Below are 23,526 nucleotides of genomic sequence, written 5' to 3' on the forward strand. Positions count from 1 at the left end.
GATAAAAAGACACTCGTTATTATAGTGAATTTGTTCAATAAAAACGTCGTAAAAAAAGTTATGGACGTTTTAAAATGATGAGGAAATTTGGCATGTGCCTTGCATGTGGAGAGAGAAAGTCAACAAATGTGTTATTCCTTTTATACCCTTCCCCTTATGTTCACACTTGATTTCCCCCTAAACTAATCTCAACCCTTCATGTTCAAAATCAATGGCCAAGATTACTTCATATCCTTCCTACAAAAACTGTACTTCCTATTATAACCCAACCCATATATATATATATATATATATATATATTATGTGTATTGAAAAATAATACTATTCTTCAAATAAAATAAACGAAAACTATCATATAACATTTAATATCATCTAATTAGTACCTAAAGTTCTAAAATAGTTATATGATAGTTAATTCATATAACATTTTGTTATTTAAGTTTTGGAATTACATTTTGTTATTCAAATGTAATTCCAAAACTTAAATAACAAAATGTATCGTTAATTCAATATAATGCCTTTGGCCTCTCCTAGATCTAAGTTTCAATAGCACTCCTTGTGTTTCTTTTGCTTGGCATAGACAATGTCGAAGCGTATTTATCGAGCCTCACCTGAAAAATGGGCCTAGCCGCAAGAAGCGAGTGCTTTTAATAACTATGGATTTAATAATATGTTTCTTATTTTAAAAAAAATTATCAACAGAAGGCAAGCGAATCATAAATAGATTCATTGTTGATTTTAGTGTGTTTCCCAACTCAGTTTTGATTCTTGTTGTTTGATGTTACAGAATTAAAGGTCTTTAATCTTTGGTGGTTTTAATTGACACAAGGGAGCAAAAAATGGAAGGGGATATATTTTCAGGAATTGGGAATGGGTCACAATTAGGAGTAGATGGGAAAGTGCTACAGTCATTTCAGAAAAGCTTTGTACAAGTCCAAAACCTTTTAGACCAAAACAGGCTGCTGATTAATGAAATCAACCAGAATCAAGAATCGAAATTACCCGTTAACCTAACACGAAACGTCGATCTGATTAGAGAGGTCAACAACAATGTTAAAAGGGTGGTTGATCTTTACGGTGATCTTTCAAACTCGTTTAGCAAATCAATGGATGCTTCATCGGAGGCAGAATCAGTTGGTGTGACTAGATCTGATGGCAAAAAGAGAGTGAGGTCCTCCGGCTAAATGCAAATAATTCATCGATGATATTTTCATCTTTCTTTAGGTGTATCCTTTTCATAATTGGAAGTTCGTGCTATTCCATGTAATACCCGTGCTGTACTTTTTGTTAAAAACGTCTTGGTAGCCATTTCATGTAATTTTGTTTCTGTAATAACTAATAACACTTGTATCTTTCTATATATACTAGCATTTATCATCAAGATTCATAGTGTTTAAGCCTGTTAGATGGAACAAAGTATAATATGCTGGTTTGAATGACCAACTGAAAAGCTTTATGTTTGGCTTTTAACTTTTAAAGAATCTGATTATAATTGGTGTTTTGGGCTCTGAATTTGGACATACATATGTTGAAAAAAGTAGCTTAAAATCAGCAAAAAGTAAAGCCATCTGAGCTGTAGTTCTGATGATTCTGTTTGGATGAGGCCTGTATTGAAGATGCCCTGTTAAATCATTGGATACTTTTAAACCAACAATTGTGCTTGTACCAAGTGGTCGGGTCATTAGTACAAACACAAGTTTCACAAGGGAACCTGATTTGTTATACAATAATTATTGATAAAAAAGGTTAATTCACATTATCACTAATTTATTGATAAAAAAAGTTAATTCACATTATCACAAATCATGGTCATCCACCCCCCCCCCCTTACAATTAACAGGGTGTTTGGATTTGCTTATTTAACTCCGAAAGTGTTTTTTGTTGTGCTTATTGACTTGTGACATTTTCAAAATGAGTTTTTTAAAAAGTGTTTGGATTATTTTTTGTGGTCGGAAAAGCCAATAAGTTGTTTTTTGAACTTTTTAAAGCATTCCCAGCCCATTCCCTATAAATATATGTGTGGGTTTTGTAAATTATATGATACGGTTATTAGTGGTTGTGAGTAGAAAAAATAGAAAATGTTGTGTGAGAAAGTTAAATTTGGGTTTACATTCTTCATACGGTTTAATTTTATAATATTTTTTGAAAATAGTTGTGAGCGGATAAGAGGGAATATTATGATAAAGGTATAAAACATAATTTTAAAGAACGGAGAAAAGATAAAGATTTTTAATGTAATTATATGGATATGGATATAGAATTAACCAGAATGCTTTAATTCTTTTTAAAAACCCAAAATAAAATATACTTTTACCAATGACAAACACCTTTTTAATTTATTGGCTTTTTGAAACACCAATAAGTTGATAAATAAGTCATCTCCAAATCACAAGAATGATTTGTACGTAACCTATGCATTTGGTGGTATTGAGTATTTTAGTTTTTACCGGTTGAATTGTTTATTAAATGATTTTAAGTTATTGAAAGGTAAATTGGTCTATAGTTAATATAGTGATGATGACTAACTAAATCATGAATAAATCAATCTCTTCTATAATACTAAAATTATTATTGATAAATTAGCTAATATAGTGATGATGACAAATAACTAAACTTCTATATCCCATCTAAGTACCCAAGAGTAGAAAAACACCCAAATTATCACTAAAACATTAGCTTATATTCGTTACCCGTATTAAAAATTGTTATAAAAATATGGAACCTGTAAATTGGATGACTTGGCTTTATCTTCCTGTTGGAGTTAAATCATCTATTTGGGGACTCTTTAATTGATGCTAGTCGTTCCATTTTCTTGTTTCGGCACTTATGACTTGTTAGATTTCATTTGCCCCTTTTATTTGCTTTTGAATTGTAACTGAATGAGACCTATAAGTATTTGATAACTTCAGGTCAAGCAAACCCATTTTCGTTAGATATAAGTATTTTCTTTTAAAGTTTCATAGATCGCATAATCTGAATAAGCTAGGAATTCAGATAGAAGCATGCAAATATGTAGTTGCCGATATAACATAGCTCTAAACTTCCCATTGCTGGAGTAGATAGATGTTAGAGAAGTTTGACCCTAAAAATCTACTACCAATGTCTTCCATGTACCTGTTGACCCAGTCCAAAGTCAACCTTTGAGCACTTCTCTCAAGTTCTAGCTGACATTTCTATTGCTCTCTTTTTTATTGTTGTTTTTTAACTGATGTAATCTCTAGTTAAATAATGATAAAAAATGAAAGCAATATGGATGACCACAGCATACGTGTTGATAAGTTATCAAATGCTTCATGTATACTAATTGTTGTCATTGTTCTTGATCTTGTTACAGCTATATGCTCTTTTAAAACATCCTGCCCTATGGGGACGCTTTAACAGAGGTCTGTTTGATCCGTACGCTTGCCGTTATTGTACATTGGTGAAAGAGTTTATTTTGTGTATTAAAATCCATACAAGTAGGTTATGTTAGGTTACGGACGGCATTGTATAAGTTAAATGAAATGATAGCTGTATCGATGGTGCTTCAAAATTTGAACCACGGAGTTTGTTGATGCATGAAATAATAATAGTTATGAATGAGCTCGTATTTTACACCTCCTAACTCATACCAATGTCATTCTTATTTTCTTTTGCTCTTTAGTATATTATGATTAACCCAAATGACTTGATAACACTAACATAACTCAATACGAACCTCTTGTCACAGAAAACTTTCCATATATGTTAATTAATGTTATTATCAAATATAAAATAGATTTAACGTGCTAAGAGTACAAATAACTAGAGTAATTATGCTAATACTAGATAGTTATTTGCATGTTTAGGATGCTAATTTCATTTGTACCGGATTTTACTTTTATCTCTATAAGATAGTTATTTGTGTATAAAGATTTATTTTAAATATATATATTCATGCTTAAAAGGAAATATAGATACAGTAATCTTTTGGCTCTGAAGAGACAGACGAAGAGGGCCTATCCTTCTGATTCATGAGGACGACAAAACAGGACCTGCGATTTCATGTGCCACCATGTGAGCCTTAAAACTAAACCTCACGTCAACCTTATAAATGCAACACCAAAACAGAAGAGTATTTAGTTACATGTTAGTTGTTACCCTCTAAATATCAACTTCTCCCTTCAAGATTAGCATTATTTATATCTAGTACCACATTCATAATTCATAGTTTCATAGATATGTTTAACTCACTCACGCTAATTTACAAACCTTATAAATCTACTCCCAAATTTACACATTGTTCACCATTAAACTAACTTTCAACCACTTATGGAGAAACACTTTTTCACAGGTTCATACACCTGGATATTGCTAGGCTACAAGCCATCCCTCAGGGACTTCTACTTATTTCGTAGTTTCGATTTTATGTTATATGTTTATCATACATACATATATAGCACTTTGCTGCAAATTTCAACTTTTACCAAACATTATTGTTGTACACATTCGACCCTAAAGGAAATATAGCATATTTTTTACCAAACATATTAGAAATAGTTTTACACACATCATAAAGATTGTACACTGTAATATAATGTTATAGAGTTTAATCTTACAATGCAGATGAGGACGAGATTTCGTTTCTCAATTCTTTCTATTAAAACCTTGGAATGTATGTTGTCTTTTAAGAACTTTTTATATAAATTATAAACTGACAAATAAAAAATTAAGAAAATGCGTATTAATCAGCTAATAGAAACAATGTAGCTAGTTTGTTGAGTGAATTTGGAGCTTCAATATTCGCAGCATGTCCTACGTCCTTGAGTATCTCAAGCTTAGATCTCAAACCCAAGTGCCTGTATTACAGTTATCAATTTACTAAAGTTAAATAAAAAGAACAGTTAACTTTAATGAAAGTTAAAAGATAACCTATGTAGCTGATGTGCCAGTTGAATTGGGAATATCTTGTCCTTGTCTCCCCATATTATAAGTGCTTCCTTCACCATCAAATATTTAATGGTAGTTAATTACTAATTAAAATCAAAATTTTTATTCAAAAATAAAAGATGCCAGCTGAACACGCCACCTGGGTAAGTACAGGAACATGCACATCTGGTTTCTCCATGAGCAAATACTCCACTAATTCTTGTTTTTCCTTCTTGTAACCATCTGCCTGCAATTATTAATTCATCAATAATATTACAATATATACGATAATTATATAAATATACCGAGATATAGTTGTCAGCAGCTAGCTATATATTAATAGTTAGTTGCCGACAACTATATCCAATATAAAGTTTGATGAATTATTGAATTTGAATTCAATAATTCATTGATAACACATAGTACAATACACTATATATAGCTGCTGGCATGTTTTGGCCAATATTGAATATAGTTGCGTGATGCTAGCTATGTAGTACTTACTGCGATGAATCCTCGAAGAAAGAAATCAGGGAGCAATTTGCCCACATCGAATTTGTGCATAGACATCCTGCACAACGTCCGTAAATCCTCTGGCTTCTCCGGTACCAACACGTCCACCACGTTACACCCGATATGTTTCAACAGCTCCGATTTCTGATCCTCCGTAAACACAATCCCACTGCTCACAATCACCACCTTCTCCACCATCTTCTGCTCCATCACCGCCATTTGATACGCCACAAACCCTCCGTAACTGATTCCATACACCGAGATTCTCTCCACTCCCAGTTTCTTTATTCCATCGCACACGCACCTCGCTTGGAATGTGTCCGTACGCTCACTCCTTGTCGAGTAAGACTTCCCGAAAAACACAAGATCAGGTATGTAAACATTGAAGTCATTTGTCAACTGAGCTACCTGCAATAGGAATTGCCACTTGGAGTTACCACCGTACCCGTGGACTAGAACAAGGTTCGGCTTGTTAAACCGACGATGGTTAGGGGACCATATGTGCATTGATGTTTGGTGGTCATCGAGGTCCACGGTGCATGGAGAGAGGCTGCAGTAAGAGAAGTAAAATGATAAGAGAGTTTCCGCGGTGTTCATCGGAAGGCGGTTGAGGGCAAGGAGGCAGTGTTGAAGCAATAGAGATTGAATTGTAGAGAGCATGACCAAAATGTAGTACAATGCAAGATTAATTTGGTGAGTTTTGCAACTTGTAGGAATGTCTTTAAGTTGGTATGTGTCAATTCTGTGTCTCTCTCTTATTTAAGCCATTGTGTCCTAAGTAAGTCACTTTTAATCTTTTATCATATCATAAAAGTTAGATTTTCAGTATGTTAATGTTATATTTTTGTTGTAGATGATATCATGATTCTATAAAACAACAATAATTTTGTTTAAATTCATAAAACAGATCGACTAGTAGTGGGTTTACATGAAAATTATTGTATATGATGTGGTCTAAATTATATATAAATATTTTCTACACTTTTAAATACTTTTGAGCCAGATTTTGGTTGAATATTATTATTAATTGGTTCGTATGTGAGTTAAATGGTTTCTAGAGACTATAAGCTAAAACTAAGCACTTTTACTAAACCTAGGCAGTGCTTCTCCCCTAGGCACTGCCTAGGTTTAGTAAAAGTGTTTAGTTTTAGCTTATAGTCTCTAGAAACCATCTAACTCACATACGAACCAATTAATAATAATATTCAATCAAAATCTGGCTCAAAAGTACTTAAAAGTGTAGGAAATATTTATATATTTATATATAATTTAGACCATATCATAATGAAACCTTGTTAAGCAATAGGCTACAAAATAATATGATAGTCAATGATAATTTGCCTAATGCTTAGCAAATATAGAATTGAAGAATGAATAATTAGATCAAAGGATTATGAAACAAAGAAATGGCTATCATGCTCAGTAGCATATGGTAGTTAAAGAGTTGGATGCAAATGGTGAGAAGTGTAAGACATCGTAATGTGACACATGTATTGGGTATAACCGTATAAGTGTAATATAATTATGTATCAAGTTACATAATCACGTATTTTATGTTTTGTAACACGTACTATAATAAGGGGTCAAGTTATTCTACGAAGAGAAACAAAAATGAGAAGGATTTATAGCCACACAAAAAACCCCTAAAAAAACAAGAAAAATTAATAAAAAAACCATAACTCAAAATTTAATTAAATAAACGAAAAAAGTAAAAACACAAAAATGTTTCCACCGTCTTTCTCGTTCTCAAAAAAAAAAAAACCACGTTGAGTGAAAAAAACATCATTGTGTCTTTTTGTTTATCATTGTGTTTTGTGTTTATTTTCGTCATTGATTGTGTCTTTTTTTCTTGATATTGTGCTATATTACTCAAAATTGTGTTATATTTTGCGATCTATTGTGTCTTTTGTTTCGTCATTGTGTCTTTTCGTCAGTTTTTTCTTTTTTTTCTTTTTTTAACAGGAATAACGGCGGGAAACATTTTAGTTTTTAAAATTTTTTTCGTTTGTAATTTATATTTTGAGTTATGATTTTTTTATTATTTTTTTAAAATTTTTTTAAGTGGTTTTTTGTGTGGTTAAAAATCCTTCTCACACTTCTCGTTTTTATCTCCCCTTGTATTTTATTATTTTAACGTTACCCCCATAACAAGTAGGCATAAATCGTTCATATATAATTACGTTTTACTTTATTTTTAATCACGTATAATCCTGCACCATTTAAAAAATCAAAAGAGAAAATACAACAATAGCACAATACTAAAGTTAACAACGATGGTTATTCATTTTTTACTCTTCTACTCCTCGTATGTCTTCTAGTCCTCCAAAAAAGCTCCAGATCCCCAAATAACCTGATGACAAAGCCCACCAAGAACTTACAGTAATAGTAGTAGCAACATGCTACAATCCACAATATGTTTGCAACCCATTTGAATCGTTTAGATAACTGGACTACCCAAGTTATGTTCACGTTACATGTTTTTAACTGTGACCAAGCTATGACTATACATATGCCTTTGGGTTCATCGGCCAGTCAACCCGAATAAGCTAACCCAACACGATTACCAGTATCAGCCATACATTACAAAACTATAAATAATATTAATTCTTTTATTATTACCATAATGTTGAAGACTTTTAACACTACTCATTTAATAAACACTAAATAACATAACCCATTTTAACCTAAAAGAATCACATCATATGCATGCTTGAGAACCAGGCATTCCAACCATAATAACGAGCAAACCACAAACCCAACCGTATCCGAACCTGAAACATTAAAATACACGAATCAAATCCCTCCAGGCCCGCGCATCTTATCAACAAAATGTCTCCCTTTCTCTCCAAGATTCCGCTTCTTCTCTTCAAATTTCTCACCCATTTTCTTCGTTAACATCTTTGCCCTCGACCCAATTTTCCTCATCTTATCATCCCCTTCCGCCACCTCATTATTTTCTTCCGTGGTCCCCACCGCCACCTGAGGCGATGACGGTGACGGATGCCGCCAGTTCGTAACCATAACCACTTGCTTTTCTTCCACCGCTACCTCTTGTGGTGACGGCGGTTTGTCGCTTTCCACCTCATCTTTTGATGACAACTTTCCATTATTACTATTTTCCGGTGACTTTTCGTTATCTGATTGATTTAATATTGATTTATCGTGAGCAGTTTCGGTGCTACTTTTGGTAATTGTATTGACATCTTGTGGGAGTTCTTGTGGGCGGGTCCCGTTGGAAGGCTGGGGGCGATTGGGTTCTTTTATGACCGTTGGTTCGGTGGCAGGCTCAGTGATGGGGTCGGGTTTGGTCCAAATGAATGGGGCGGTTTTTTGTGGGACCCAATCGTTCTTTTCGGCTAACATAAAGGGAATGGTTACACTTTCCGAGTTGGGGAGTACCATAGTGTCGCGAATAGCCGCCTGTGGAAGTCAAACATAAAGTCAACCATACAGAACTTTAAATTCGAAATGATATGAACTCTTTATTCTAGAAAATTCACATTAAATTCAAACTCTGTCATCAATAATAGGATAACTAAAAAACAGGTTTGCTGAAATATTTTAAAAAGTTTCATACATTTTTCTGATTTTGAGAAGCCAGTGTTTGACCTGAAAGCCGATATACTTTAAATCGAAATTATATGATAACTTTTAGAAAATTCACATCAAACTTGAACTTTGTAAACAATAATACGATAACTAACAAAAGGGTTTGTCGAAACATTTAAAAAAGTTTCATAATTTTTCTGACATTGAGAAGTTGATGTTCATCCAGGAAAGCAAAATGCTTTAAATTCGAAATTATATGAATTTTCTAAAAATTTTAGAATAATTAAAAAAAGGGTTTGTCGAAATATTTAAAAAGGTTTATACTTTTTCTGAAATTGAGAAGACAATGTTTGACCTAAAAAGCAAAATACTTTATATTCGAAATTATAAAATTCTCATGGTAATTTTTAGAACAGTCACATCAAATTTGAACTCTGTAACCAATAATAGGATAGTTGAAAAATGGATTTGTCGAAATAGTTGAAAATTTTCATACTTTCTCTGGATTTGAGAAGTCAATGTCTGACCTGAAAGTCAAAATGTGTCATTCAAATTTCAAAGCATAACTTAACTAACAAAATGATCTCACCTTAAATTTACTGATGATGAACAATGCAATATGTCCACTGGTTATCTTGTGATCACCAACAGCAGATTCCAAACTAAAATCAATATCAGGCATCGATTTGAAACCAAACCAGATTTGATCTGATGGTGGAGGTTTTATATGTACCCTTAATGTTCCTCGAAGAGTTGTTACCCTTATTGCAAGTGAAAGTGGCACCTTCACAAACAAAATATAATCTTTAAAGTTAAGGGTTTAGTCCATTAGTTTGACCAAAATAACCATTTTAGTCCAAAATTTTACTTTTTCTAAATCCAATAGTAGTTCCATATTCGTATCAATCTTAGTCCACCCCACAAACTCCATTAAGATAATTCTGTTAAATAAAAGGCCATTTTGGTCTTTTGGCATGAGATAAAGCGATTAATGCACATTGTACAAGTCCTTAGTGGTCCCACGTTTAATTAATAAGGACTTCTATCACGTGCATTAACGTTTGACCGGCTCCCATTTTAGCTAAACTTTGCATTTGATCAGTCTTGAGGTAAATATACAAACCTGAGAGACTTGTTTGGCAACAGAATTTAGTACAAATTTCCATTTGGGTACAGTCGAAGATGCTTGTTCATTTCCTTTAACATTTTTGGTATCTTCTGCAAGAAAATAAATTAGTATGGTAATTGATTAAGCTAACAATTGTTTCGTCTTCATAAAAAAAATACTAAATATCAAATATGATCACAGATTCACAGATACTGACGCGAACCTAACAAGAAATTCACCAGTTTGGGTTTAGTCTAAACAGGTTCGTGTCAGTTTCGGGTCGAACCCTAGAAAACGATAGCTAAACATGTCTTGTTTGTGTCAACCTGATGGGTTTGTGGGTTGACCCTTATTTTTAGTTTCTTTTAAATGTGTTTTATATAATAACTTAAAACTATTTGGGTGATATTTTAGACGATAACTTTTAAAAAAATAAATAGTTGGTACGTGGTAGTACTTAGGGGTGTTCACGGCTCGGTTTCAAACCGTGAAACCGTTCAAACCGGTCATCGGTTTGGTTTCACGGTCGGTTTTTTTACTTAAATTTTGGTCGGTTGGTTTCAATAATTTCAAACCGTAGCAAACGGTTTGGTTTACGGTTTAAACCGAAAACCAACCGTATAAAACCGAACCGGACCGTGAAAATTTATTACAATAAAATTTTGAATAATTCTTATATGTATATAATTTAATAATTTAACTCTATTAAACTAAAGTAAATCAAAAGTGGCAAGCCCTTTTTCACATTCTCTAAGTCAACCCTCTTCCCGATTTAGAACACTAAAAACTAATTGCAGAGCTTGTTTATAAAATAATATAGAATGCACAGTTTGTGTTTTACTTCGTTTCTAAAGAACGTTGTCACTTTTTTCCTTTTCTTTTTTCTATTCTTTTTTTTTCAATATTGTATGGGTGTATTTGACAACTAGTTAAATCCTCTAAACAATGAACAACTTTACTAGTATATGTTTCTATAAAGATGTATAAAGGTTCAAAGAGCCTAAACCGCAAAACCAAACCGGACCAAACCGTTACTAATGGTTCAGTTTGGTTCGGTTTATGAATTCAACGGTTTGGTTTTGGTTTACGAAAATAAAAAACCGTTAGTAACGGTTTGACCTAAAAACCGCGAAAACCGGACCGTGAACACCCCTAGTAGTACTAAACACCCAAATCAAAAAAATCCACCCTCACTTAAACATCAATCTCAAATATAACAAACCAACAATTATTTAAACCAAATATAAATTATTCAACTTACCCAATTTATGAACTTCATTAGCCTTTTGATACATAGTCTGATTTGTTTGGTCATTAAGCTTCAACTGTTCTCCATTAAGCTCAGAACCTTCATCGGTGGTGACATCATCAACAGATTTGGAATCTGAATTTTCTAGCTCTTGCATTTCAATCCGTGTTCCAATATCTAAAACCACGCCACCATAATATTCAATATCAATTTCCATTGCAACCACTTCTTTCAGATCCGATGGTCGGACCCGCATGCCAGAAATATATGGTGGAATACTCCCTGGATTGACACCTGTACATACTATTTCGCCAATGTAACTTGGAGTCCTCATGGCTGACAATGTTCTCTACAAAAATTAAAAAAAAATCAGTTATTTAGTTATTCTAAGTATTCAAACAAGCACAAGATAACATCTTTTAACCCATTCAGGTTATGTTTTATCTATAACGACAAATGAAAACAGTAAAAAAGACCAGGTAGTCATCAAAAACATACTTTTTATCACTCTGAAAATATCATACTTATTCAAATAATGCAATTTTACAACCACATTTGGCACATTAATTACTACTCTGTGCAAAACAGACTTGCATATAAAGTTATCCATTCTGACCCATTACCGACCAACCCATTTTGCCACCTCAACATAAAATCAAACCTCTTATTACAAATTAAACATCCCACGAACCTGAATCCGTTCTTGTATCGAAATCCTCAAATTCGCATTGCTTTTAGCATCAAAGAACAACCGTGAAATCAACAAATTACAGCATAGTGTTCCATCATCACTACTCATTTTATCATTAACGTTTGTATCAATAATTTTCTCTTCAACACCATTATTAACTTTCTTTTCCGTTTGAGAAACCCTTGAAGACCTGCCAACCGAATTTTCAATCTTTTTATCTTCTCTGCCCGCTTTAGAACCCTTTTTGGCAAGTTTCTTCCATAAGTTGTGAACTTTTGATGATGAACTGTCTACTTTAATCGATCGATCCCCGATTTCGGGATTAAAACCAATAGATGGTTTTAAAAACGAAGGGTATTCTACGTTTAATGATGCAAGATAACTATGAAACTCTGCGCGCGATTTATCAAACCATTTAAGTTTCTCTGTATCGTCACAAGAAGCAAGACGTAAAGCTTTACACCATGATTCTTTTTCACATGATGTCTCAAAATACATGTAGAATAACTTGCTTCCATGATATATTGTTAATGATTTGTTCTCCACTTTTACTGGGTATTTCTTGGCCCTGTACAAAGGTAAAATTGTGAAAAGATTTAGTCATAATGCTAAAAAGTTAAAACTTCAATATAACTAGCATTGGAATAAAAGGTGAACTCCTATATATTCACGTGCAATTTTATGTTTTTTGGCAACTTAAATAAATTATAAATTACAGGTAGCAAAACAGGCGGGTTGGATGACAAGGTAAAACAGGTCATTTTATTATGTGTGGATCGACACGATTCGGGTCGGCCTGCCAACACTTTTTTCCCTAATACAATTTTCTAAACACTTAATGCATTAAATATGAGTAAGCACCGTATCTTTAATATAATCGCATCGCTTGTTATGTAAAATGGTTTAAGGCACGGTAAGCATTTGAAGTTTGAACACTCTTTAGACCATTGTTTGAGTCATTTAACTCGTCCGACCAAGTTGGCCTGTTACATTTTTAACAACGCTTTTATATTTAATCATCCTGTTTAATGAATATAACCCAAATTTACATGCTATCACACCAACAGGTTAAAGCTGCCATCTCTACAACATTTTTTCCAAAAATAGTGTAGAGATGGCAGTTTCACCCTGTTCATGTGGGAAGTGAGAACCTATCAATTCAGGCTATATTCATTTAGCATATCAAACTAACTAGATACAAAAGGGTTGCTAAAAATGCAATGTGCCAAATGGGCCGGACTAGTTAAACGGACCAAACGTTGTCTAAAGGGTGTTCAAATGCTTAGCATGCCCTAAACTACTTTACATATAATATTATGATTTAAATAATACAGTACTTAATCATATTCAACACATTAAATGCTTAAAAAAATAAAAAGGGGGGAAAAGTGTTGGTGTGTTGGCCCAAAACGTGTCGACCCGCACATAATAAAATGAAGCGTTTATGAACATGTCCATTTTTGAGTATTATCTTATTGGGGTCCCATTATTTGTGATTTTATAGTTTGATACCCAGTAGCAATGCATCACTAATTGAATTTTGTAAATATTCGCCTTTAATGGGTCCATGAATTAAATTTAAAACAAAACAAGAAATAGTTCATTCATGATGGCATTGTTTATCATTGTAACATTAGATTATCATTGTAACACAGTTGTTTATTGATGGCATTTAAAACATTACTATGATACACAAACCAATAAAGTTACAGAGCTTTTGATAAAGAAAATTTACCACTTTCTGGAGGGCGAAATTGTAGCAGAAACAGCTTCTATAATACAGCCTGACATATTAATATTTGTGGCTGATCCATCTGGTTCTGTAATAACTAGTGATTTATCCTTGATGCTTGCATATTTCTTGACAGGTGTAACCTCAACAGCCTCAATTTTACGTTTTTCTGGCCGTGAATTTTTATCAGCAGACTGTGAAGACTTCGGGATCTTTTCATTTTCTAAAACCCAAACCGGTCCCTGAAAAACAAAATTGTCAAAAAACAATATTTAGTGGTGTAAGGATATAACGGTCCAAAGCAAACAAAGTAGCGGCTTACACGCTAAAAAGAGTGGAATAACACTAGAAACTGATTAAATCAATAATCATTTTGAAAATGCAATGCAAAACACTCCCTCAGTATTTCAGTGCAAACTTTTTACATCAATAAGTAATGACTTTACGGGTCAAACGACCAAAAGGGCATTTTTGGCATTCAACATTTAAACCATGCTTATTGCAATGATGTATATTAAATTAAAACTCTATCAAGAAGATGACAAGCTAAAAGTCATAAAAATTTCAAAACTTTATTCTTGACAATCCAATTGATGTACTTATAAGACTATCCATCGTCGAGCCAAGAACAGGAGCGCTAGCCCCTTCCCGCTGCCATGTCACTCTCGAACACCGTAACACCATCCAACTAGCGCGAGCCCGGTGGCAGCCGCGAGCAGCAGTGTTAAACATGTGTTGGGGATTGTGAGATGAAGTGAGCAGGGGCTTTATCTAGTGCCTAGTCAGCGTCCAGTCAACACGATGTGACGCAATATTAGAGAGAATTAATCCAGGGCCAACGAAGCCACACAGGTAATCAAAGTCAACACATATCTTAGTTTTGGTCAAAATTAGGGTATTAAACAAGCATCCATGAAATTACAAAGACAAGTAACTAATTCAAATTCAAATGAAATAGACCTGTTTCTTAGGAAACGCAAACTGAAGTTGATCAGTTGCAGATTTCGTAACCACGACGTCATCTTCATCTTTAACTGTTTTCTCCCCCAATTTCCGAATCAAGTACAACACTGCCGCAATTTCAACGCCGATAACCGCCAATGCCCCAACAACAAACCCTAGAAACAGAGCAACAGCCACCATCACACCAATTAATCACTAGTAGTCTGCTATCACAAATGCGCAAATGCTTGCATCAAACACCAAATCGGCATCATACTCGTCAAAATCAACGATTTAAGGTGAAGTTGGAGATTCGAAAGGGAATACACGGTTGCTTTCTGGTCAAGGAATTGAAGATGATATGTGAATGTGAAATTGACCCAAAAGACAAGTTACAATTGCAGATTGGGGTTCCACGCTATGGTCTTCTGGATTATTATTATTATTATTATTATTATTATTATTATTATAATTATTGAATTAAATAATATCATTCCTCCCAACGTGTCACTGTTAATTAGATTTTATTTTGGTGAACGGTTTTTAACCAGAAGCCAGCCACCCTAGAAAGTGAAACTTATATAAGAAGATATTTATTTAGATTTTATATTACAAATTAGTGAACGAAAAACTAAAGGATTGTAAATTGTGTTGTAATGAGACCAGTTTGGGACGGGTATTGCTAGTTTGTGTTATACCCAATTTTTAAGGAAAGCATGGTTTGCTCTGTAAAGTTGTATTTATTTATTTTGTATCGTATAGACTTGTTACGTTTTATTATTTGTTGGTGTTCCAACAAATATATTGGGCTCCCTAGGAGGTGGAGATGTAAGTCCCACTTCGGTTGAGAAGAAGAACGAAACCTTCCTGATAAGATGTGAAATCTTCTCCACCAATACGTGCTTTGCTTTGGCAAGTAATTCGTCGGGTGAAAACAAAACTGTGAGCTTTTGGATGGCCAATCCATTAAGAAAAAACGAATAGTATATTAGCACGGTTTTTACGGATTGTTATCGCATTAATCACTTGATACACTATATATGAATTCATAAGCAGTATATTCACTAGTGAGATACACCGATGTCACACCCCTGCTCAAGGCCTGAGCATGACACCCAATGTTGGTACCTGTTTTGTAAATATATCAGAGTTTAGGGTTGTAAAGCGAAAGACTTTAATAAAATATTATTATATTTAAAAGACGGGATTTAAAAACACCCGTTAATTTGTACAGTAGTGTTTGGATTACAAATCAATGTTTCACATTATTTTATTTATAAAACATCCATTGAGCTATCAGATCGTCTAACGGCTACCCTTCTTCTCCAAACACTTATTCTCCATTACTGTAAAACAGTTATAAAAATACGTCAGCAACACATGCTGGTGAACACGCTGACACAAAACATTTAAGTTACTTAATTATTCCCTCGGGTATCTTATGACCCGGCCCATCGTGGCTTAGGAAACAACCAAGTTAAATATACTATTTTAAACCTCCAGTTATACTTGAAACCTCTCAGCGATACCGCAACATCAAGGTCTTAGCAACTATTCAATATACATGAGATAATCCCCTCTCGGACATTACTTAGGTCCGGCCCAACGTGGCAGAGGCATTAGCAAGTGTGGTGCGGTGTGTCCACCGTCTACCCACATATGTAAGGATCCAGACAAACGTATACAATAGCCTGAGGGCCAGTATTACTTTTGTTTATAAAGTTTTAGGGATATAATCCCATGCAAACATTCATAGACTTGTTTTATAAAAAGTTGGACGTATTCAACTTTCTTCTTGGTTGGTGTTTCTCACCAATTTGTCTCGTTACCTCGGACCTATAGTACGAGAATAACACTTTATAAGTACTAGATCAACGATATAGCTTCAGACCTTTAGTCCGATTGCATAACATTTACCTTGACATTTTATCTCTTTATAAATATAAGGACCTCTAGTCCTTTCTTCTTAATCACTTATAAACCCTTGTTTCTTCTTCGTGAAGAAACATATATTTCAACTTTCTTTTATTATAAGAAATACTTAATAAAATCTTTATATATAATAAAGAGGTATTATTTTATCTATAATTTCGACTTTATGGAATCTTATTTCCACTTTATAAAATCAAGGTACAGGCTATATTCCTGACTAGGGTCTAAGCCATTTATAATATAACAATTGGGCAGAACCCCTACCTTGAATGACTTATTACTCGAAATGATTATAATCTTGGATTTTTCTTTCCTTGTGGTCTTTTACCACCGCTTGGGCTAGGAACGGAACATACTTTTGGCGTAAGTATTTTTGCGATTGAGAACACGACATGAGATTGAGCCTTTTAGGAAACATTTTGCCGTGGACCTTGAGAGTTTTACCGTTGACAAGCGGAATCCGAATGAATTTATCATAACAAACGACTTCGGCACGGTGCAAATATAACCAATCCATGCCAACTATGACATCGAAACTTCCCATTTGCATCGGAATGAGATCGATGGAGAATTTACGCTTACAAAGAGTGAGAGAACAATTATGAAGGACTGAGTTTATGGTGATAGAATTTCCATTGGCGACTTCGACATAAAAGGGTCGAGAAAGTTTAGTGCGAGGTACGGCAAAAGTAGATTCAAACTTTAATGAAATAAAACTTCTATCGGCACCCGTATCAAATAATATAGAAGCCAAATGCTCGTTCACTAAAAACATACCGTTCACAACATCGTTTGCCACTTGAGCTTGATTAGCATTCATCATAAAAGCTCGTCCTTGGTTACCGGGATTTCCTTAAGGTGCATGAGGTGGTGGAGGAGGAGGTGCTTGGATAGCTTGCATGGATTGGATGAGTGGTGCATTGAGTTGGGGAAGTTGAGGTTGGTAGGTTTGGACTTGGTAGGTGTCACACCCCGACCAAAGGCGGCGGAACATGCCGAGGTGTAACGATTGTCCATAAGCACATGACACTAATTAAAGTGACAGTATTTAATAAACTCATTTCATTTCACAACATCGAAAATGTCACATAACAATTATCCATAAAATAACCATAAACAAGATATCACAAAATATGGCAAATTGATATTGTTCATTTTTTACTAATATCCTAAGGTCTTTGATGTCGTTTTCTTCACAATCATAAATCAACCAAGATGCAAACCTGCAACATTTCATAAAATAAAGTTTGTCAACACAAAGGTCGGTGAGCAATTCATAAGTTTAATCATATTAGTATATAATAAAGATAGCCACAAAACTTGCATACGAAATGATAAATAAAAGTGGTAATTTTGATAAATAGATATCGCTAAACACATTAGCGACACCTAGCTATAAGGGGATGCCAAATAGTCTAGGATTTTATAGTTATCGTTAATTGCATTACGTTAACGACACCTTGCTATAAGGGGATGCCAAATAGTCTAGGATTTTATAGTTCCACCAACCAAAAGCGATAAACACATAGGCAAATAAGCATAGAACACCAAATCGAGCAATTATTTAGGTAAAGTATACAACTACGTTTGTGGTTTAAGATTCAAATATAAAGCATTTTGTTGAATAAGTATGAAATGTCACCCCCAAAATAAAAGATGGAAAATGGGGTATGAAGTACTCACCTTCAAGTAGTAAACTTGAAAGATGATAATTTGGAGATTTGTCGGAACGACGAGTTTAACGCACAATGCCTAAAAAGAAAAGAAGTCTTGAATTTAGAAAGGTTGTCTTGAAGGTCTTTAAACAAAATAAATGTTGAGAAATGTAAATAATTAAAGTTCAAGGTTTAAAATGTGACTATTTAAGAATTTATAATAATAACCCTTTAAAAATGTAAGTTTGCTCGAAACCGGGTTAAAGTATTTAACCTTAATATTTACTCAACCTATGTTAAGTAATAAGGTGGGTAAAATGCAAGAATGCAAATCCCTTTGGAATAAACCCAAAGTCAACTTTCCAAAATATTGAAAGTTATGAGATAACTCAATAAAATTTAATAATCCCTTTGGGTTTTTTTTATCGAGTGTTCGGGTTGTCGGTTCGGGTCTTGATAATTGGTCAAACCCAAAGTCAACTTTCCAAAATATTGAATGTTATGAGATAACTCAATAAAATTTAATAAGACTTAACCAAGTATGCAGTTCCATTGTTTTAGAACTAACAACGCACGTTAAGCGAGTGTTCGGTTTTGTCGGTCCAAACTTTGTTATGAGATCAAGTTGGATCCAACATTTCCAAGTACTTAAGAAAATATTTAAAAATCAATTTGTAACTATTTTTAAAGATATATACAAGTCTTGATGGCTAAAAAAAACACACTTGTGTGTCTTAAGCGAGCAAGAATCGTTTTGGTTCGGTTTCCATCTCACAACAAGTTCATAGATGGTTTCCACATGTCCAAACACTAAAGAACTTGTATAATAATGTACAAATAAAAAAATACCAAAAGTTAACAATAAAGTCTTTAAACAAAAGTTCAGTTTTCGGTTCGGATCGTGTTTCGGGTTAAGACCGAGGTAAGATTCTACAAACCCATAACCATAGAATTTGTAAAAATGATTTTAGAAACTTAGATCTAACACTAAGTATGTTTAAACAAACAAAACTAGTAACAAAGTTCGGTTTACGGTTTAGAGCTATTTACGGTTAAACCGAAGCATAGACTTTTAATAACCCATAACCATGGAACTTGTAAACATGACCAACAAACTAAAATAAGCAAGATTAATATGTATGAACAAGTTATATAGATGTATATATATCAAGGACACGAAGTCCTCCATGAAGCCTTGCCTTATGGGGTTCGAAACCTCACCGACCGGAATCGGAGAAGTAACTACCAAAGGTAAACAAGGGGTGTATGTTATATATATGTTGCACAACCATAAACAAGTATTAATAAGGCTACATAAACTAATTAAGATGAAAGACCAAAATCCTTCAAGAACACTTAAGAAGATAACCTTGAATCTTTGATGTTTGAGAGAGTTTTTTTTTTTTTTGAGTTGTAGCAAGGGAAAATGAAGAGGAAATGTGGTGTATATATAGGGTAATGTTAGTGGTCAAATATGGGTGTGAGACACAAGAGTTTTCATGCAAAATGGATCAAGACAAAAACACAAAACAACAAATAAATAAATAAATAAATAATAAATAAATAAATAAAAATAAAAATAGGATGTTTTCAAGACCCAACAAGTGTGAAACAATATTGTAACATAAATCCATCATTTTGATTATAACATAAGCTTCGGTTTACAAATCGGGTCGGTTTACATAATAAACAAATACAAAAACGAATACAAACAAGACCCGAAATTGACGAATGTCACAGTAGGCTTGGGTTTGATAGTAGGGTATGGTTACGGTTTGGGCTTGGTTAGCAAAAGTGAGTCGTGGGCAATTGTTGCGGAAATGATTTGGGTCACCATAGTTAAAGCAAGCTCGGGGTTGTTGAGGAGGGTTTTGCGGGTAAGGTGCAAAGCGGTTTTGGGTGTTTTGTGGAGTGGTTCTTGGTTTGTTGGGTTGAGTACGTTGTGCGGAACGACATGTGTTATTTAGATGGCCAAAACGGTTACAAATGGTGCAATGGCGACAAGGTAAGTGAGATGGGTGATGAAGTTGACAATTGTTGCATAGTGGAAAAGTACCGGTATAGGGTTTTCGATTTTGTGGGAGAGCTTGAGGTTGTTGTTGCGGTTGCGGTTGGGTAACGGCATAGTTTCGGTGGTTTTGTTTGGGTTTCTTTTTGTTGTTGTGGCGGGAAGAGTTTGAGTAGTTGATGGCTTGAGGTGGTGGGTCAACTTTGGCTTGAGGTGCGGGTTCGGTTTTGCTTTTATCACTTTTCTTCTTGATGGTTAGGGTACCCGCCTTAACATGGTTCTCCGATAGCGCACCGGCTAGAGTAATTGCATCCTCAAGGTTCTCGGGTTTGCTACTCATGGCTGAGTCCCAAATTAGCATGGGTAAACCCCCGATATATTTGTCGATTTTACGTTCGAGCGGGGTAACCAAATGAGGTACAAGGGTGCTCAATTCATGAAAACGGAACGAGTAAGCGGCATTATCACCACTTTCTTGTTTCAATTCCCAAAATTCAGCTTCAAGCTTTTGGAGCTCGTGTTTGGGACAAAACTTCTTCATCATGAGTTCCTTAAGTTCGGTCCATGGAAGCGCCATGGCAATTTCCGCCCCTTGGAGATGCATAACACTACCCCACCACGTAAGAGCAGTTTCCTCAAACATGCTCGAAACGAAATTAGTTTTCTTCGCTTCGGGGCACTCGCTGTGTCGGAACACACTTTCCATCTTTTCAAACAATTGCAACAAGGTAGTCGCACAGTTCGTACCAAGGAATTTGGTTGGGTTAGCACCGGTAAATTGTTTATACAAGTAGGGAGCGGGTGTGGGTTCAACGGGTGCTACAACGGGTGGAGGTTGGTTTGCTTGCAAGTGAGTTAGGAGTTTGGGAATCACAGCGGCGACTTGTTCGGCTACTAAAGCGGCCATCTTGCGTCTGGAGTCCTTGCGGTAGTGGCGTCGTAGCGGAGGCATTCTAAAAATTATAAAGAATTATAGTGAGTTTAAGGGCATTGAGTTTAAAATAGAAGATGTATGTAACCATTTTTTTTACGTGAATCCTAGTGTCATAAGGATGAGAATGTTAGTAGAAATAAAGTTTATACATAAACCAAATGATAAAAACGTATATATAAGTATATGTTTCAAAGTTTCGAGAATTTAAAATTTGGACGTTTTGAAGTGTTGAAATTTGTATATAGTCGGAAAAATCGTACATGAACCACCATGATTTGATATTCCGAAAAAAAAATAACAAAATTTCTTGTAAACATATATATAGTTGGGAAAATCGTACATGAACCACCATGATTTGATATCCCGGCAATAAAAAATTATGTAAAAGTAATATATATGGAGTCGAACATGTGCACGTATCACCACGTCTTTCATGTTGTTGACTCAAATCATGATAATAACATACAATAAAACGGATATACAACGAGATGTTAAAAACACTTGTCCACGTATCACCGTGGATTTTATGTTTTCAACACCAAAAAATAAGGAGGCGACCGGAACGCTCGCATACGACAACTTAAAGTGTCGACTCATATAACTCGAGTTGCTTGACTTAGAAACCAACACTAAACCCAATCATCCCAGGTAAGTAAATCACCTTCGATTCTTGGAATCTTTTTGTCAAATGATCGAATCAAGTGTTTCGTTCCCTACGGTCGTCACAAAACAAATTATAGAACCTAGCTTTAAGGAGATTGTAAACAACGAGATCCAAGTTAAGCTTGTGATCCATAAAACACAATATAAAAACTAATGTTTCGTTTTAAGGTAAAAATACCTTATAATACTATTGAAAGTGTGTGTATGTGTACATTTATGATGAGATAGATTTTTAAACAAGTTTATAAATAATTAATAAATGCAATAAACAATCAAGTAGGGTAAACACGTATTAGCACACGTATAGGGACCCTAGAGCATAAACTATACTAGGCTGTTACGTCTAACCACCTATCCTATAGTCTATGGCTCTGATACCAATCTGTCACACCCCGACCAATGAAGGCGGAAACTTCGAGGCGCGACATGATTGCTCATTGCACAATGACACTATAAAGTTACAATATTTAAACAACTCATTTAAATCCATATCATCATAAATAACACAACAATTGTTCATACAAAATGCCAAATAGATAGATCAAATAACTTGTTCTTTTATTTTCTAATATCCTAAAGCCAAGATAATAAGTTTCTTCAAGTAATCCAATCAAGCTAACATCAAACCTGTAACATTGCATAAAATAGAGTTTGTCAACATGAAGGTTGGTGAGCAATTTTCATAGTTTTGGACAATAAGTATATAGTATGAAATCCACAACTAGTATATGAAAACAATAAATAATAGCAACAATTTAGATAATAAAACCGTCAATAAGAATACATTGATGACAATAATGAAATCGTCAATAAGAATACATTCACGACACCTTTCTATATGGGGATACCATATATACTCGGAATTAACGTATGATCATACTTTGATGAGGCTACCCGCCTTAGCATTCAAAAGGCTACCCGCCTTAGCATTCAAGAATTTGCACATAATCATGTAAAGCATATAACACCAAATCGAGCATTTATTTAAGTAAACATATACAATACGTGCTGTGGTTTAAGACTCAAGTATAAATCATTTGAATTTGAATAAGTATGCAATGTCACCCCCAAAACGAAAGATGGAAAACGGGGGATGAAAAAGTACTCACATTAACAAGTAACTTGAAAGATAGTGTCGTGAATAATCGGAGAGATCGGTTTAACGAGCAAGACCTATATTAAACGGGTCTTGTGTTAGTAGGTAGTCTTGGAAGGGTTTAAAATAAAATACATGACAAATAAAGTAAATAAATAAAGTTTAGGATTTAAAATGTAAATATTTGAGAAATTAAAGAAACGAGTTTTGTAAAATAAGTTTACTCGAAACCGGGTCTCGGTATTCTATTCATTAGTTTTTTTCTTTTTTTAATCAACCTATGTTAAGTAATAATGTGGGTTAAAATGCGATATTGCAAAACCCTTGGATAAGAATACCCAAAACGAGGTTTAAATGAGTGTTCGGGTTTGTCTGTTCGAGACTTGATAATTGACCAAGCTCACAGTTAACTTCCCAAAATAATAAATGTTATGAGATAACTCAATAAAATCAAAATAGACTTAACCAAGTATGTAGTTCTATTGTGAAGAACCTTAACGTTCGTTAAGCGAGTATATGACCTTATCGGTTCGAACTTGTTATAAGATCAAGTTGGTTACCGACATG

The 23,526-nt window shown here is 34.2% G+C and overlaps 2 protein-coding genes and 1 pseudogene across 2 annotated transcripts; 1 reads left to right on the top strand and 2 right to left on the bottom strand.

Annotated features, from left to right (window-relative positions):
- Positions 1-799: 799 nt before the first annotated feature.
- On the top strand, positions 800-1,485 carry LOC143629887 (protein ELF4-LIKE 4 pseudogene; annotated as a pseudogene).
- A 3,217-nt stretch (positions 1,486-4,702) lies between these two features.
- LOC143629863 (uncharacterized) lies at positions 4,703-6,060 on the bottom strand. Its single transcript, XM_077099016.1, has 4 exons — positions 5,392-6,060; positions 5,048-5,134; positions 4,891-4,958; positions 4,703-4,817 (listed from the first exon to the last, which is right to left on the bottom strand). The coding sequence occupies exons 1-4, from the start codon at positions 6,058-6,060 to the stop codon at positions 4,703-4,705; spliced, it is 939 nt and encodes a 312-aa protein (XP_076955131.1).
- A 2,115-nt stretch (positions 6,061-8,175) lies between these two features.
- On the bottom strand, positions 8,176-14,228 carry LOC143629888 (uncharacterized). The gene is made up of 6 exons (XM_077099036.1): positions 13,733-14,228; positions 11,998-12,565; positions 11,319-11,655; positions 10,073-10,167; positions 9,539-9,733; positions 8,176-8,820 (listed from the first exon to the last, which is right to left on the bottom strand). The coding sequence occupies exons 1-6, from the start codon at positions 13,786-13,788 to the stop codon at positions 8,194-8,196; spliced, it is 1,878 nt and encodes a 625-aa protein (XP_076955151.1). The 5' UTR covers positions 13,789-14,228; the 3' UTR covers positions 8,176-8,193.
- Between the last annotated feature and the right edge of the window lie 9,298 nt (positions 14,229-23,526).

This window comes from Bidens hawaiensis, unplaced genomic scaffold (assembly GCF_021521415.1).
Source record: "Bidens hawaiensis isolate Kalapana, Puna unplaced genomic scaffold, B.hawaiensis_p1.1 tig00005481_1, whole genome shotgun sequence".
Taxonomy (NCBI): domain Eukaryota; kingdom Viridiplantae; phylum Streptophyta; class Magnoliopsida; order Asterales; family Asteraceae; genus Bidens; species Bidens hawaiensis.

What these genes read in the sequence shown, in the direction of transcription:
- LOC143629863 (XM_077099016.1), bottom strand. Translation starts at nt 6,060, where the DNA reads ATGCTCTCTACAATTCAATCTCTATTGCTTCAACACTGCCTCCTTGCC. An exon ending in TTCTTCGAGGATTCATCGCA is followed by an intron (nt 5,135 to 5,391) that starts GTAAGTACTACA and finishes TAATAATTGCAG; the next exon opens with GCAGATGGTTACAAGAAGGA. An exon ending in CTGGCACATCAGCTACATAG is followed by an intron (nt 4,818 to 4,890) that starts GTTATCTTTTAA and finishes ACTGTAATACAG; the next exon opens with GCACTTGGGTTTGAGATCTA.
- LOC143629888 (XM_077099036.1), bottom strand. Translation starts at nt 13,788, where the DNA reads ATGTCAGGCTGTATTATAGAAGCTGTTTCTGCTACAATTTCGCCCTCC. An exon ending in ATTTCGCCCTCCAGAAAGTG is followed by an intron (nt 12,566 to 13,732) that starts GTAAATTTTCTT and finishes ACCTTTGTACAG; the next exon opens with GGCCAAGAAATACCCAGTAA. An exon ending in TTGCCAAACAAGTCTCTCAG is followed by an intron (nt 9,734 to 10,072) that starts GTTTGTATATTT and finishes TTGTTTGTGAAG; the next exon opens with GTGCCACTTTCACTTGCAAT.